The sequence below is a fragment of the Miscanthus floridulus genome, unplaced genomic scaffold (assembly GCF_019320115.1).
Source record: "Miscanthus floridulus cultivar M001 unplaced genomic scaffold, ASM1932011v1 fs_434_2, whole genome shotgun sequence".
In the NCBI taxonomy this organism is placed as follows: domain Eukaryota; kingdom Viridiplantae; phylum Streptophyta; class Magnoliopsida; order Poales; family Poaceae; genus Miscanthus; species Miscanthus floridulus.
Window position 1 is genome coordinate 17,051 of NW_027096757.1, and position 18,351 is coordinate 35,401.

At 44.6% G+C, this 18,351-nt stretch overlaps 1 protein-coding gene and 1 pseudogene across 2 annotated transcripts; both read right to left on the reverse strand.

Annotated features, from left to right (window-relative positions):
• Window positions 1–8,428: 8,428 nt before the first annotated feature.
• LOC136531768 (uncharacterized) lies at window positions 8,429–18,043 on the reverse strand (annotated as a pseudogene).
• On the reverse strand, window positions 11,686–12,648 carry LOC136531766 (uncharacterized). Of its 2 annotated transcripts, none has more exons than XM_066524412.1 (2): window positions 12,216–12,648; window positions 11,686–12,127 (listed from the first exon to the last, which is right to left on the reverse strand). In XM_066524412.1, the coding sequence occupies exons 1-2, from the start codon at window positions 12,379–12,381 to the stop codon at window positions 11,943–11,945; spliced, it is 351 nt and encodes a 116-aa protein (XP_066380509.1). In that variant the 5' UTR covers window positions 12,382–12,648; the 3' UTR covers window positions 11,686–11,942. The 2 variants fall into 2 exon arrangements, with proteins under 2 accessions (XP_066380509.1, XP_066380510.1); XM_066524413.1 differs by having other exon boundaries at window positions 11,686–12,166; window positions 12,204–12,648.
• Window positions 18,044–18,351: the final 308 nt, after the last annotated feature.

The following is an 18,351-nucleotide window of genomic DNA, read 5'->3' on the forward strand; positions in this document are numbered from 1 at the left end:
TGTAGGTCTACCCTCCATCTACAATTTCTCTTCAAGGACCATTCCCTAATTTGCCATGGATCAGTAGTTACATGAAGCCCAAGTTGGCCTGATCCAACTGAAAATGCAGTTTAAGACTTAGACAAAATTTTCAGTGAAATCAGCATGGACATCTGACTTGTGGGCCTTGTTTGAACATGTTCCACACATTTTCATGAGTTGGCCATAAAACAACTTTTGTTCCTTAATAAATTAGCTACAACTTTTGTAAAGAGTGTAAAGCCATGCAAGGTTTCTAAGTTGGTCTTTTGAATCAGTCAAACAGTGACAATCCAAGGGTCAATTCTAGTCAAACCTTCACTTGAGGGCATTTTGGTAATTTTGATCTACATGAACAATGTTCCAACAAGTAACCTAAGTGTAGTTAAGGTGTAATAGACCATGATCAACCACTTTACAAAATTGTTATACCACTTCTAAAGATCACATGTGATAAAGCAACTAAAACAAGCAATTCACTCATGTTGCAATGCAATATTTCATATGTTGCATGACTTTGTTGTTATTCTATACTTGTCACATTACTACCATGTTGCCCTATTTCAAGGTATATAAGGAACTCAGGTTGCATTCACATGTTACACCATTACTATTCACAACACTCAAGTATGAAACACACACAATTGGAAAATGTTGCATATGCATGTTTTAGTAACAAGGACATGATGAGATAGATGATGCACATGTTTATGAAATGAAATACAATTAGTAGAAGCCAAACACCTCGGGTGTTACAGCCCTCCCCCCTGAGAAAAATCTTGTCCCGAGATTTGGAAAGCGTACCACTTAGTATAGAAAGTTGGATGATTTTCTTTTAAATAATCTTCCCACTCCCAAGTTGCATCCCGTTCGCTATGATTACTCCAAACTACCTTGTATAACTTAACCACTCGTGTACGAGTCACTCTTTCTTGAGTATCTAGAACTTGCATGGGCTTTTCCTCATAAGAAAGATCAGATTTCAAGTTGACTTTTCTTATCGTTATTCTTTCCTCGGGAATATGAAGACACTTCTTCAGCTGGGACACATGGAATACCGGGAATATAGCTCCCATCTCATGTGGTAGATCGAGCTTATATGCTACTCTTCCACTTTTCTCGATAATGCGGTAGGGTCCAACATATCGAGGCTCAAGCTTCCTTTTAATTCCAAAACGCTTGACTCCTTTCATAGGGGATACCTTCAGATAAACATGATCACCTACTTCAAACTCAATAGGTTTTCTTCTCTTGTCAGCATAGCTCTTTTGTCTAGCCTGTGCGGCAGTCATATTCTTCTGTATAGTTCGGACTTGCTCTTCGGCTTCTTTTACAAAGTCGATACCATAGAATCTTCTTTCCCTGGGTTCCACCCAGTTCAAAGGAGTTCTACACTTGCGGCCATAAAGAGCTTCAAAAGAAGCCATTTTGATACTCTCTTGATAACTGTTGTTATAAGAGAATTCAGCGAGAGGTAACCCATCTTCCCAAGAGCCTTTGCAAGAGATAAGACAAGCTCTAAGCATGTCTTCAAGAATTTGATTAACACGCTCAGTCTATCCTGATGTTTGCGGATGATAGGTAGAACTACGGATTAGATGAGTGCTAAGATTCTGATGTAAGCACTCCCAAAAGCGAGCCGTGAATTGCGGTCCTCTATCTGAAACAATGGATTTGGGCACACCATGGAGACGTACCACTTGTTGGAAGTAAATCTCAGCATAATTGTGCGGGTGATAAGTAGACTTGACCGGAATAAAGTGAGCAGATTTAGTTAGACGGTCTACGATAACCCAGATGGAATCACAACCCTTTTTGGTAGTGGGTAATCCAACAATAAAATCCATGCTAATTTCTTCCCACTTCCAGCCAGGAATAGAGAGCGGCTGCAATAATCCGGGCCTTATGTGAATAGCCTTGACTCTGCAACAGTTATCACACCTTGCCACGTAAGCTGCGATTTCTTTCTTCATCTTGGTCCACCAATAGTATAGCTTGAGATCTTGATACATTTTACTGCTACCAGGATGGATGGACAATTTAGAAGAATGGGCTTCAGCCATAATTTGATTTCTAAGTTCTTTGTCTTTGGGTACCACAAGCCTATCATTAAACCAGAGAATTCCCTTGTCATCGACCCTAAAGTGATTGGTTTCTTTCTCTTTCATCTTTCGCTTGATGTGAAACACACCCACATTAGTCTTCTGGAGTTCGATAATTCGACTTCTAAGAGAGCAATCCACAGTGATGTTGTGGAGTACTGCAGGATGAAAGAGGTGTGCCAGATGAAAGTCTTCACTAACCAAGGAATTGCAATGGGCCTTTTTGCTTAAGGCATCAGCAACCACATTTGCCTTACCAGGATGGTAGTGCACTTGAAGGTTGTAATCTTTGACTAATTCTAACCATTGCCGTTGACGCATGTTCAACTCGGGTTGAGTAAAGATATACTTGAGGCTTTTATGGTCAGTATAGATGTTGCACACATTACCCAGCAAGTAATGTCTCCAAATTTTCAGGGCATGAACAACTGTGGCTAGCTCTAAGTCATGGGTAGGATAGTTAACTTCATGCTTTCAAAGCTGGCGCGAAGCATAAGCAATTACCCGGCCCTCCTACATAAGAACACACCCCAAACTGGTGCCACATGCATCACAGTAGACATCAAAAGGCTTTTCGATGTCAGGTTGTGCTAATACAGGAGCAGAGGTTAGTAAGGTCCGCAAAGTGTGGAAAGCCTCTTCACACTTCGGAGTCCACACAAACTTCTCATCCTTTTGCAGTAGTCGAGTCATGGGCTTAGCGATTTTTGAGAAATCCGGGATAAAGCGACGATAATAGCCAGCCAATCCTAGGAAACTTCGGACTTCTATGACCGTAGTAGGTGCCTTCCACTCAAGGACTTCTTGCACCTTGGTAGGGTCAACTGAAATTCCATCACCGGATAACACATGACCTAGAAAAGGTATCTTGTTCAACCAGAATTCGCACTTGCTGAACTTAGCATAAAGCTGGTTGTCACGCAACCGAGTTAAAACAATTCTCAGATGTTCAGCATGCTCTTCTACATTCTGAGAATATACCAGGATATCATCAATGAACACGACGACAAATTTGTTCAATTTCGGCATGAATACAGAATTCATCAGGTACATAAAGTGTGCCGGAGCATTTGTCAACCCAAATGACATGACGAGGTATTCGAACAAGCCATAACAAGTAGAGAAAGCTGTTTTTGGTATATCTTCAGGACGAATTTTGATCTGATGATAGCCAGACCTCAAATCGATCTTGGAGAATACCTTAGCTTTGGAGAGCTGATCAAACAGAATATCAATGTGAGGAAGAGGGTATTTGTTCTTGATAGTCACAACATTAAGGGGGCGATAATCCACGCACATGCGCAAAGACTCGTCCTTCTTCTTCACAAATATAGCGAGACAACCCCAAGGAGAAGAACTAGGCCAAATCAAACCTTTCTTCAATAGCTCATTCAACTGACTCTTCAGCTCAGCCAACTCATTGGGTGACATTCTATATGGCCTTCGAGAAATAGGAGCCGTACCCGGAATGAGTTCTATCTTGAATTCTACATCACGGTCCGGAGGTAATCCAGGCAAGTCATCAGGGAAGACATCTGGAAACTCACAGACAACCGGTAGATCCTCAATGGCTTTGGCTAGGGTAGCATTGGCCGTATTGTGGATAGAGATATCACGAGGCAACTACACTAGAAAACCTTTCTTATCCACAGGATCCCTCAACATTACCACACGGGTTGAGGTATCAATTAACACTCCATTCCCGCTCATCCACTTCATTCCTAGGATTATATCAATTCCTACCCCCGGTAGAACTACAAGATCCATACGAAACTCTCGATCCCCAATCTCAATCTTTACATCTTTAACTACTTGGTTAGTCAGGATATTATTTTCAGCAGCACTAATACAATAACCCCCCTTGACAATTGTAATCACATTCATCTTATGCATAGATGCAAAAGTAGAACTCATAAAGGAGTGCGAAGCACCCGAATCAAAGAGCACAACTGCAGGGTGATCATTAACAAGGAACTTACCAGCGGTGACCACTTCACCAGCAGGAATTTCCTCCACAGTAGTGTAGTGAACACGCCCCTGACAGACATTTCCTTGAGCATTCTTGGGAGGATAGGGACACTTATTAGCCCAATGACTAGGCTGGTTACAGTTCCAGCACGGCTAGTTTGCTGGTGGTGCATTGGAGCTGCCCTGCCCAGAGGTATTCTTTGGCAAGGAAATTGTGTACCCCTTGCGGAACCCAGTTTTAGCTTGATTCTTTTTCTAAGGTGGGCGGTACCGAACATTAGCATTGGGTGGATGGTACTGGGTCTTGGATACCATTGGAGCCTTAGACTGAGAAGCACCAGCCTCAAAGTTTCTTTTACGGTTCTTGGAAGCAGCATAAATCTTGTCATTGTTCTCCTAGGTTAGGGTGTCACTGATAAACTCATTGAAGGTGACACACTTGTAGTTGCCCATAGACTTCATCAGTTTAGGGGAAAGTCCCCTCTTAAAGCTAGCTATTCTCTTAGCGTCAGTATCGACGAACTCGGGAGCATACCTCGCTAGGTTGTTGAATGCCTGGAGGTATTCATTAAGACTCTTATTGTCTTGGGTTAGCTTCATAAACTCGGTATGCTTAATGGCCATGAGACCAGGAGGGATAAAGTGTCCCCTGAAGGCTGCTTGGAACTGGTTCCAAATGATCTCAACGTTAGCAGGGAAGGTGGTCCTATGATGGGTCCACTAGATGCCTGCAGGGCCTTGGAGCTGGTGTCCTGCATACGAAGCCTTCATGCCCTCAGTCAAACAGAGCAATCCAAACCTTTGCTCTATCGTGCTCAACCATTCATCTGCTTGTAAGGGTTCTTCTGCCTCACGAAAGATAGGAGGCTTTGTGTCCATGAAGTCCTTAAAGCTGCTGTACTGGTTCGGCTCGGGTCCCTGGCGGACATGCCAATCCTCACGGTTAGCCATCTGGCGCATAGCCTTAGCTAGCATGCACTGACTTTCCACGACCGTCTGCATTAGCTCAGCTGGTGTGGGAGGTGGAGGAGGTGGTTGTTCCTCATCTCCCATGCTACGACCGCGACGAAGGTTATAAGCCATCTGCAAAAGGTATAGCCAATGAGCACTAACGATGTGGAAACTTTTGTAGATGAATTGTATAATTATGCCAAACTGATTCCATTGGAGAGAATGCATTTATATTATCAACAGAGGCACAATCATTCATCACAATCACACAACTCATCAAGCGCATCAATTGACACATAAATGAGATGAACTTAACCAACAATCGAGATCCATAGACCACAAAGACGAATTTCATCAAAAGCTCACATACGTGGAGCATAATACGTCCGATAGGTTACTTCCCAGCCATAGTGGTTCCAAACTTACATCAAGGGTAACATAGGGTTCGATATTACATCCCAATGATTAACTCGATACAAAGCTACTCGTTCATGCATGAGGATCAACAAAAGACTAGCTCTAGCGCATTAGCTAAGTAGTAAGCTAAACTACGCATCATCCTCGGAGTCAGTGTCGAAGATCTCTCCTCCATTTTCATCACTAGCAGGCTCTAACTCCTCATCTTCCTCCTCATCAGGTGGGACGTCCTCAGGTCCATTGACCTCCATGTCATCATCACCTTCAGCCATGATGACACCAGAACCCATCTCATCCTCATCATCAGGTGGCAGGAGAGGGTGAAGTTGATTGTGTAACAGGTGAACCTCCTCATGGAGATGGTCATTGTACTCCTCAGCAACTGCCACTTGCTGCTCTAACTCCACCTGTCGCGCTCTCAACACATTCTCTTCGTGCCAGGCTTCATTCCGTTGGTTCATCACGTGAATCAACATACGTTCACAGTTGCGGTGAGCAACTGTCAACCTCTGAACCTCAAGGGTCTCTTGGTCCCGTTCCTGTGTTACTTGCTCCAAACGGTGCTGAGCCGCATTCCTCTCAGCAGTCACCCGGGCCAGCTCTGTCCTCAGCCTTTCCACCTTAGTAGGCTCAGGACAGGGCTCATGAGGAGCTAAACGGTGACGAGGCGCCCTGCCTCCAGCGGACTTGCGAGCAGTGAGTTTCGTGCACGCCATCTGTAGCAAAAAGTTGCAACATAAGGGGAGAATCATTTAAGGGATACGAAATTTAATTAGTCGGGACAATCATATTTTAAGGGAGGGAATAATGCAAGAAATGCCATGTATGCTTGAACATGATGCATGCACGATCTGTACGTCCTCACAACCTAGAAAAATTTAAAGGCTAGTGAAATATATGGTGGCATACATACGTTCTCTCGTATACGGTAGCTAGTTGATCTACAACGATACGTTGTTAGTGTACCTGCAGAAAATCTCATTTCAGCCCAATAATTTCCCAAAAAGCATAAAAAGCAAGCAGTACTAAATACTTTCATACATGCATCCCCTAATGCATATACTTTAGTATCACAGCTACCTGTCAGAGATACCCACTTTTAAGTACTCTCATAGATACATGATTGAGCATGTAAGTATGCGAGCAACCACAACTACTCTCCCCTAGACCGACGGTTGGACGGTCGTGCTCTCACAACTCCCACTTACCAGAGCGTAGAGGTATTTTGAAACATACATTACCACCCAAGCGGATGGCATCCATACAATAGCACGCCGTATGGATGATGAAATAGAAACAAGCAGGAACCCCCAAGTTAGTACTTTAATAAGCCACCTAAGAGTCCTTATTTGGGCATAAGGGATATGACCACTGGCAATACTTAGTGTTTAATTTAGAATTTTCACAAATACTTTTGTTTTAAATACACAAATGACATGTTTAGTGTCGAATCTTGCTCTGATGCCAGCTGTAACAGAACCAACCAAATCATAAGAATGTAAGTACAAAAATAATCACCAAAGCGATCAAATTCCTGTACTTAAGCTCCCATAATCCCGGTAGTCCGGAAATCACGAAGGATTTCAATCAACTCTCGACATACAAACCAAGATCGTAGTGATTCAACACAACACATCATCCGTTACAACATTTCATAATAAGCAATCAGATTACATCCATCAGAGTTTAAATAGAATATTACAAACCAAGTTTGAGTGTGCGGAAGCAACATAGTTTAGTACAAAACATCATAGTTTTCATTATTACATTGCCAAGTCTGAGTCATGTCCCACAAAAGCATTATCAGTTACGAGAACTAGTAGAGACCGCGCCCAACGGTCTAGTCTTCATCCCCAGCCGGGAGAAGGCAGTACTTGCAGCAACCAAAGTAGAACTGGTCATCTGCAATAGGTGGGAGATAAACCCTGAGTACGAGAAGGTACTCAGCTAGACTTACCCGTCAAAACCAGAAATAAAAGACACCAAGGATCATGCAAGGCTTTTCAGGTGGGCTAGCTTGACACAGTTGCATAAAAGAGCTTATGAATATAGTAACCAATTTAAACTTAGCATCAAGCTTATCATTATTTACCTGTCCACTAGATTAGCACCTGTACTAGAGCACTCACTTATTAGGAGCAAACAATATTAACCATAGCAGGTATAATAAGGCTGTCATCATCATATCATCATTTCCGAACCATTAAGTTATTTAGTGTATCTACATTGGAGATAAGCCCGTCAAGTTCTCACTAACCGGGAGAGACGGCGACTCGAATCGAATTACAACTCAGCTGAGGGGGTATTCCTAACTCTCACCCTGGCATACTTAGCAAGGGTAGCCGTGGGTTACCTTTGGTACAACTCAGGAACCAAATTCGCGGGTTCGATCAGCGCCAGCGCTCTCAGGGATTACCCTTCTGCCAGGACGATCAGGACTTTTAAATCACCTGCCCTTGGACTCACGCCTATGGCTCCCTTCCGAGGCGTACTTTATACTTATCGACTCCCAGCCTGAGTTGAGCTACTCGGCTTCGCGGTCGGTCTCCAGACCCGGCCAACTAAGAGAGAGGCATGCGTTCAACATGAACAGGAAAGGCTCCAAGAATCAGTCCTTAAGCGACACAGACGGAGTCACTACAAACCGGTAAGCCTCAGTTCGGTCTTCATTTCAAATTAAGACTGGTTCTTTTCCACGATAGCAAATATAGCCAACCGTGCCACATGTATCTTCCTATATCTCGCAGGTGATAGGAAATCACCTGACTTCTACCGTGTTTAAGCAGGGCTAAGCACTACACGAGCCTGAGCTACATAGGATTCAGGGTAACAATATCTGGACAAGGAATGGGTAACCAATGCAGCAAGTGTTTGCATCCAACACCTAAACTTAATGCAACAATATATGTAATAATAATACTGTAACTGCATTTCGGAAATTAGGAGGCTTAATATGCTCTGGGGCTTGCCTTTCACAAAGTTGCAAGGACGGTGATCCGGGCACTCAACGACGACCTCGTCTGGCACTTCTCCTGAAGGCTGCACCTCCTGAACCTCCGGTGTCGACTGCTGCTGCTCGCTCGGTTCCTCGAATTCTAGCAGTGTTACTCCCTCCGGTACACCTATTGCATACCGATGCACAAGATAAATATCATGGATGCATAAGGAATGACATGATGCTCAATGATGAATGAATCACAGTAAGTGTTTACCGAAAATATCACTGGACACTCGTTTACCGAGTAAGACTAGCCCTATTCAAATTACTTTAAAACAGGTATCTAATTTAACTTGAGGAACAAGATCAACTTACCTAACTTGCATAACCTAAGATAAAGATGCTCATCTTTAGTTAAAGGCCTAACACCTAGGAACATTACCACAAACTTAGGAATAGTAAAGGCATACATAAATCAACATTTAAAGTTTCATATGCACACAAGTAGTCCCTTAATTCAATCACAACAAGGGTTATACAAATCCAAATGACTTGCATGAGGACATTCTGGAAAGCTTATGAAATTCTCTACAAATCATTTGTAAACATCAAAGCATGATTCTTACGTTAATCAAATCGAATTCCAGTAAACCTAGAATCTATCTAGGAATGATAGGGTTACTAAATTAATTATTTAATGATGATGCAAAAGCATAATTGGACCAACTCAAGTTTACCAACATGTTTTTCATACCCAAGAAACATCAGAAAGTATAGTGCCAACTTCTAAATAAATTATTTAATATCCTTTTCCAATTTATTTAGTTAATTAGGTGATTTAAGCAATATATAGTAAAACTATTCATAAAAATCTACAAAAATTACAGTAGCTATCTCATGCTTCACATAGACTACCATAAAAATTTCAAAGCCATTTAGCAAGCAGAACTTGCTGTATCCAAAATAACAGGTGACATGCCTATTTTTAGCATAATTAGGAAACCCTAATGAAAAGAGTCAAGCAACAGATTTCTCATTTTTCCTAGCATCATTCTAGCATAAGAACCTTACTTACCAAATTTTACCTATACTGGATCTATAGAAAAATTATGAAAATTCACCCAAGATCCATCCATTGATAAAAAGAAATTCTATAACTCAAAAACTATACATGCACTAGCTCTGAAATTTTAACCAGAGATTCTACTAAGCAATAATAGATTACCCACAAAATTTCATCATTTTTGGACCACAGAAACTCAAGATAGAATTCAAACAAGTTTGCATGTATCCAAAAACACATTTCAAAGTCCTATTTAATTCATCCAGAATTTCTAAAACATGTGCTCATATAATATTTTTATTAAATACTAGATATTACTAGGAACTCAACAAAATTGGAACCATAATATTTGGATCTATATACTAGGAAATACATATTTTTGAATATCAATACAAATCTGTGAAATAATAAAGCAAAACAAAATAAGAAAATAAAACTCAGCCACTGTTGGGCCGGCCCGAAGGAAACGGCGGCCCGCGAGAACACGCTGGCGTGGCCCAGACAATGGCACGGCCCACGCTGGGCTCCTGCCTCAGCCACGGCGTCTGACGAGAGGGGCCCGCGCGTCAGCGAGAGAAACAGGGGAGAAGAACAGGGCGGCGGCGAAGGTCATCGCCGGTGACCTCTCCGGCGAAACCATCGATGCTACTTTGTTCGCCCTACTTGTGCGTACCTAGTGGAACCCTTATTTGCAGCTACTGACGCAGCTAGAGGGGGTGGCGATGGCCACGGCGGCGCTCGGCCACGGCACGGCCGGCTCCGACGACGCTACGGCGTCGCAGCCCAATAGGATGACCCTAAGAGCTACGGCAGCATTCCTAGACCCTAGTGCGAGACAGAGGAGGGATGGCAATGGCGCGAGGAGAGCTGGCCACGTGGAGCGCTAACTCCGGCGAGGTCCGACAAGGCAGTGGTGGGGGAAAACGGCGATTTCATCCTTACCAAGGCGAAATTGGCTCGACGGTGGGGTGGAGGAGGTAGAGAAGACTACGGCGAGGCTCTGGGTGAGCTGGGCGACGCGTTTTTGCCAGGACGCAGGAGCTAGGCGAGGGCGAAGGTCCGACTGGCAATGGCGGACGGCTGCTGTGGCATGGCGCAGCGCGCGGGGAAGGAGAAAGGAAAAGCAAATGGCGCGGCGAGTGCGTCGGGCAGGCGCACGGGGTGCTCTTGTCACGGCCAGCAGCGCCAGGAGGCACGCGGCGCGTGGCAGCTTGCTCAGGCGACCGGCGACGCGCGGCACACACGCGTTGGGCGTTTTCTAAAATTGGTCAGTCACTGTAGCATCCATTCAGACGAAGAAAACCGACTGACAGCGTTAGTTCAAAGTGTTAACACGGCTAATCTACTGCACCTTTGCAAAAATGGTGTATATGAAAAATGTAGGTCTACCCTCCATCTACAATTTCTCTTCAAGGACCATTCCCTAATTTGCCATGGATCAGTAGTTACATGAAGCCCAAGTTGGCCTGATCCAACTGAAAATGCAGTTTAAGACTTAGACAAAATTTTCAGTGAAATCAGCATGGACATCTGACTTGTGGGCCTTGTTTGAACATGTTCCACACATTTTCATGAGTTGGCCATAAAACAACTTTTGTTCCTTAATAAATTAGCTACAACTTTTGTAAAGAGTGTAAAGCCATGCAAGGTTTCTAAGTTGGTCTTTTGAATCAGTCAAACAGTGACAATCCAAGGGTCAATTCTAGTCAAACCTTCACTTGAGGGCATTTTGGTAATTTTGATCTACATGAACAATGTTCCAACAAGTAACCTAAGTGTAGTTAAGGTGTAATAGACCATGATCAACCACTTTACAAAATTGTTATACCACTTCTAAAGATCACATGTGATAAAGCAACTAAAACAAGCAATTCACTCATATGTTGCAATGCAATGTTTCATATGTTGCATGACTTTGTTGTTATTCTATACTTGTCACATTACTACCATGTTGCCCTGTTTCAAGGTATATAAGGAACTCAGGTTGCATTCACATGTTACACCATTACTATTCACAACACTCAAGTATGAAACACACACAATTGGAAAATGTTGCATATGCATGTTTCAGTAACAAGGACATAATGAAATAGATGATGCACATGTTTATGAAATGAAATGCAATTAGTACAAGCCAAACACCTCGGGTGTTACATTGCTGCAACAAGAAAGCACTAGGAAGACATGTCATTTCTGCTCTGATCACAATAACACAAACATTAGGAAGACATGCCATTTCTGCTCTGATCACAATAACACACCAGACACAAAGGGTTCATACTAATTAGAGGCAACACAACACATGGCTGGCACCACAGAAGCTTTCGATTGGTGCAGATGGTACTACTGGTGCTACCACGAGGTGCGGTAGATGGGAGCAGAACGGACGGACACGACGCTGCTTCCTTCTCCTCCTGCTTAACACAGAGCTACTGATGGAGCACGGCGGCGAAGCGCGAGGGAGTGGCAGCAGCCCGTCCGTAGCCTAGACGCGGCCCTCCCAGAGGCAGAGCTGATCATCGGTGCAGAGGGCGAGGAGCGCGGGCGGGGGTGCGAGGCCGAGCTCGGCGGCGCGGCGCCAGCGCTGGGCGCGGGTGACGCCGAGGCACGGGCCGTAGCGCATGTCCATGTCGAACTCGCGGGCCGCCCTCTCCCGCTCCTCCTGCTGATCTGCGGTGACGAGAGATGAATCGAATCGAATCGATCGATCTGCCAGGGAAGCGAACAGCGATCGGGGGATTCGGACTGGGATTAGTACCTGGGGACGGGTGGACGTGGAGGGCGGGCGCGGCCTTCTCGTGCTGGTGCGCCGCTGCCGCCGCCTTCTTGGAGACGCCGCCGGTGGGCTTGGTGGCGCCGGTGCTGGCGTGCGCCTTCTGCTGCCGGAAGAAGGACTTCATGTCGCCTCCGCCGCCCCTCGTCATGGCTCCGGCGATCTCTCTCCTGCAGAGCTGGTGGTGGCGTTGTGGGCGAAGGGGATAGGGATGGATTGGAATGCGGCGGCAGAGGAATGGGGAACGATGGTGGATGACTGGATGGTCAAGGGGTTGCCCTCCTGGTTATATATGGGATGCGAATGGCTACACGAGACGGCGGCGGCCGTTGTGAGAGGCGATTCGAATTTTTTTGAATTTTGAAATGGGCGTGCGTGCGTCGTGCCCTACGGTTCCTTCTCCGAGAATCCACTCACATCCGGCCAGCCGTCCGTGCGTCATGGGCTCGCGGCTGCAAAGTGGAACCACCTGCTGGCTGCTGCAGCGAGATCCTAGGTGCCTTAGGGCGGCATACTTCGTCGGCTGCAGCGATAGCGACATGGACACCAGCAAGAGCACGAGCGAGATCCTCTTCCTCGTTAGCTGACAGTCGGTCAAGCAGCAGGTGGTGGCCCTGTCCAGCTACGAGGCCGAGTACATAGCGGCCTCCACCGCTTCGACTCAGGCGCTCTAGCTCGTTCGACTGCTTGATCTCCTCGGCAGAGACACTAGAGCGGTGGAGCTCAGGATGGACAGCAAGTCCGCTCTGGCTCTGGCAAAGAACCCCGTTTTCCATGAACGGAGTAAGCACATCCGGGTGAGGCACCACTTCATCCGAGGCTGTTTGGAGGAAGGGAGCATCAAGGCGAGCTACATCAACATTTTTCGCTCGTGCAATATTTAATACAATTTTCCTTGAGCTCTACTCCAAGACCGGGATGGTTCAACTTTCCCACAAGACGACGCACAAGACTTAGGGGCTGTGTTGGTCTTTGTGGAGCTACAGCAAGGGCATCATCTTTGACTGGCTAGGACAGCATCTTAGCATCTAGGACTAGCATCTAGAACAACATCTTAGCATCTAGGACTAGCATCTTGGCATATGCTTGGCTGGCTAGCAGCCTATAAATATATATCCCCAACCCCTCAGGTTGGCATGACATTTGTGTGAGAAATAAATCAGAAAATTACCCCAACTCCTAGTGTCATCCTCTCTCGATGAGAGTAAGAATTCTACTACTACCAAGAGTAAGAATTCAGCGACTAACACACCTGCAGCGCCGCAGGCACTTGGCTGCGGCTGTTGGAGTCCTCCTCCACCGCCGCCGCTGCCGCGCGGAGCCGGGCTTGTTGCCGTAGGTGGGCTTGTGGAGAAAATCGACAGCGCACGCAGGCGAGCACATACGGCAGCGCATGTGGGGCTGTGCGCGTCGCCAAAAATCGACATGGGCGGACCCAGGTCACCGGCGGCGCGGCGGAGCGCGCACTCATGTGGGCTGGCGCGCGTGCGACCACAGCGGCGGCGGGGAACCAGGGGAGCGGGGACGGAGGCAGACCCAGGAGGCGCAAGTCAGCGGCACCGGCGAGCTCCGAGCTCGCGGCCATGGCGGCTGCACTGGTGAGAAAAAAAAGAAAGGGCGAGGGAAAGAGGAAAGGGGCAAAACGAGCATTTCACCGCTGTTCTCTCTCCTTAGGAGCAAGAAACTAATATTTTATTGGCCGCGGTGTCCACCAACAAACTGCTCCATTTTGCATGTTCACTAGCAAATAGAGGTCACTTTCAATGTCCTATAGCAAATTTTGCCAATTAAATATTGCATTTTTTGATAAGTTTATGAATAATGTCTTTAAGGCTAGAGATGGGGGAGGCAGAGAGCATCAGAACGATATAGCACATTACAGTTAATATGCTATCATACTCCCTCCTCCATTCTAAAATTGTAAGTCATTTTGACTTTTCTAGATTCATAGTTATTACTATGTATTCAGACATAGTTTATATCTCAACTAGATGCATGGCAAAAGCTATGTACCTAGAAAAGCCAAAATGACTTACAATTTGAAACGGAGGGAGTAGTTAATCTAACTTCAGTAATGCAGGGACGCTAGTAGCTATCTCGTCATCTCTTAGCACATTTATTAATATACTATACAGAATCAAGATAGAATTAAGGACTAGTGTTCCATGTAATCCAACCTTTTGGTTGAGCTTTACAACTAAAACTAAAATGTAGAAATGTGAAGTAAACTTAGTATATATAATGGAAAACTAAACTAAAGTTCAAAATTCTCAGTAGGAGGATTTTATGTTACCGTCGAACTATCTCGTACTCCTCTTCAGTCCATTTACGTTCAGCACTCCTTTGAAGTAAGATCCGTGCACGTTTGTATACGGCTTTTGCGGGTCTATGAGGTAATGATTTTGCTACAACAAATACCTAGTAAGCCATCTGCTAACTAGATCAGGAAAACATAGACTTTGACAAGATTCATTTTACATTATTCACAAGCCAAATTCCTAAATTATCAGCAAAGTGCATATTCGGCAAGAATAAAATTTGCAATCAAACTATTGTTTTCAGCATATGAGCCTAAAGACTGATTTCAATTTGTGTTTACAAGTTTACATGTGTAACTGATATACTAATTACAAAAGGGAAAGCCAGTATAAGAGGGGGAATGTAAAATAGATAGCTCCAAATGTTTATGTCTTACCTATTTCAACCCAACAACCCCTGAGCTCTGGATGTTTAATACAATCTCCAATCATCTCTAACCCTTTCTCTCCTAATTGCTTCATCTATATTGAGGAAAACATTAAAAGAAGTGAAGTCCGAACCATGGTGAGCACGTAAACTATAGCCACCACTCACCGATTTATTTATTTAGTAAACAGAACAAGTAGAAACATGATATAGCACCGAAACTCCAAAAATAATTAATATATGTAATACTGGTTACTAATCAAATATAGAACATGAGAATACCTAAAAATATAGGTTAAGCCTATGTAAAGAACATTCTGAACTCTCCCATTAAAGTTAATGCAAAAAAGGAGAGATAAAAAGTATAACAATAGCTATTACATACAACAACAACAACAACAAAGCCTTTAAGTCCCAAACAAGTTGGGGTAGGCTAGAGTTGAAACCCAACAGAAGCAATCAAGGTTCAGGCACGTGAATAGCTGTCTTCCAAGCACTCCTATCTAAGGCTAAGTCTTTGGGTATATTCCATCCTTTCAAGTCTCCTTTCAAGCACTCCTATAACAATAGCTATTACATGAATGTTGAAAATACTGAGTTGAAGTATCTTATACAAACAGTACATGAAAATATAAGTACAAAATGAAAACTTCATTTCATTAATATGTTAAACATTTCAGTAGACAACAGACAGTAATCGGGTAGTACATACATTAAAATTGGGAAAAGAATTATCAAGGTCCATCTTTGTAACTTAAAGAATAATAATCCACATCACTTAGTAACAAATAATAGTAGTCCACATACATTTATAAGCAAGCAAAGGCACTAAATAGAATGCATATAATTTGTGAAACCCAGCAATATATAAACTATAAAGCAAGAGAAGAAACCTCTGCATATTTCACCATGGCTTCCATTAGCTTCGCATCTTCCTCAGAAGTAAACCGTCGTCCATGCACAAGTTCAGTTTCACCACTCCCATCACCCTCTACATCATCACTGCCACCTATACTAAACACCTCCACATCATCAGTGAAGCTCACTCGTCTACCCTTGTCCTTTCGCTTTGCCATGTTTTCTTTTTCTCTTTCACCGCCATCATTCTCATCCTCACACACTTTTTTCTCTTTGATACCCTTACCATTCTTGCCCTCTCCAGCTGGTGCATTTTGTCTTAGGTCAACACCAATATTATTTCTCTCCTTTCTCCTCTTTTTCTTGCTCTCTGTCTTCTTCCCAATCTTTGACATGTCAGATTTATTGCCCTCTTCCAAGTCCAAGGTAACTAAACACTCCTTTTTCCTCCTCTTATCTTTCCCTAAAACAATTTTTATTACCAGAAGAACCACTCGAGGCAGTCTCATCATCCTGATGCTTTCGTTTGCGCTTCTTCGACTTCCTATCATGTTCTCTTTCTCCGTTGTTCCTCTCCACATCTTCTGACCCAACATTTTCATCAGCGTCAAGCACATGATTCTGGCCATTAGTTTCAACCTCTTTATCTTTCTTCTTTTTCTTCCTATGTTTCTTCATAGAGCTTTTGCTCATAGCACCCTCTGCATGCTCCAAGCAGGGGTTTTCAGCCATCGTGGCTGACACATCAGCTTGCTCCATCTCAATGCTATGGTTCCTGTCACCAGAATGAATTGAGCTATCACAATCGCCGCCACGACCCTTGTCCTTATGCTTCTTCCCCTTCTTTAGTCCCTTCTCTTCTTTGGTTATTTGGCAGTCTTTCTCCTCCTTGTTGCTCATAACAGCCTTGCCCTCACAATCGCCACCCCAACCCTTGTCCTTATGTTTCTTCCCCTTCTTCCGTCCCTTCTCTTCTTTGGTTATTTGGCATTCTTTCTCCTCCTCCTTGTTGCTCATAACAGCCTTGCCCACTCTGCACTCTGTGCTGGAAACCCTCTCCATTGCCTCTTTGCTGCTGCCCAAAAACACCAGGAAATTGACCAATATTAGTATTCGGTGAGGTTTCACTCAAGTAGCACCAGTGGTTGACCTCCAAAATGGACCAAACAAGGGGCTGACTACTCAATAACTATCATGTTCGATACTTATGCTTACAACAGGAAATAAATTCATATACATAATCATGTAAAATTGGTGATGATAGTTAATGTAAAAATATTTTCAAAAAACAATCACATGCATATATATAGACAGAACTAAATGATGCACCTGACAGATTAATTCTGTGCCAATTGGGTTTATGTTTCTAAACTTTTGGATCTTAACCATGGGAGAGGCACCAGCGACAGGACAAGGACCTGCCGCTTGCTCTCTGGATGTTGGAGGCAGAGGGGAACACTGCTGCTGCCAGTGCCTCCGAGCTGGCCTCGACCTGCTTGGGGCCTGGTCACTGCTGTGCTACGTGCAGGGCCACCGGGTGTCTCGCCTAGCTGCGTCTCTGCAGATGGGGACTGCAGGGCTGGGGATGAATGGGATTGGGAGGACGCTGCCAGCCGCCGTATACCAAAGACGAATCGAAGCAAACATCGACATGCAAGCTAGGGCTGGGCCTTCTTCCCTAGACTGTTGATGGGCTACCATTACAAGCTGGCAGTAACTTCTAATTGGGATGGTGGTTTTTTAGAAGTCACAGACTCACAGTACGCCAGTAGCAAGAGCAATCCCAGTACCCATTCCGCGAAATTAAATTTTAGCCAGTGATTTTCTAGCAGTTGAGTGTGCCATCGAAATGCAGTGCAAGAGATAGAAGGAAGGAAGGAAAAAAAAATCTAATACACATCTAAACTCACCCGCATCATTTCTCACACAAATTTAGCTAGGGTTTAGGAGAACTACGAGAACACGCATTGCTAGTATCAAGGTATGAGTATAGAAACCCTAAGCAGTAGGAGAGGAGTTGAGGGGTGCACTCACATCGCGGTGGATACCAAGGAGGAAGACGAGGTGGAGGTCGCCGTGGGGGATGCGGAGGCGGCGGCGGCCGAGGTGGAGGTGCCGACGACGCTGAGCGAGATGTCCGGGGCGGAGCACCGGCGCCGAGCCGCCAAGACGGGGAGGCGAAGCGGCGGCGCCACGACGGCACTACAGTTACTTGGGAGGCGAGTCATTGAAGGGTTATGGACTGGGCTTTCCAAAATAGGCCGAAGCTGCGGCCCTGGCCCTGGCAGAGAAATGGCTTCAACCTTTTTGGATTGCGGATTTCGGTCGATTTCCATTGGACTACGATAATGCCCGTGCTAACGCAACGGCAGCGATGCACACGAGAACAACCAAATAACTACATTTTTTTCCAAGAAACAACCAAAGTGGTAGGAAGCTGAGTAAAGCACCAATTTTTTTTTCATGTGAAAGAAAAATTACAAGGTTGCAATTGAACAATTAGGACAGCTTTGTTTTTTCGTGGAAGTCATCAATGGGGGAGGACCGCCATTTGGTTTTCTCGTGTAAGTCATTTCAG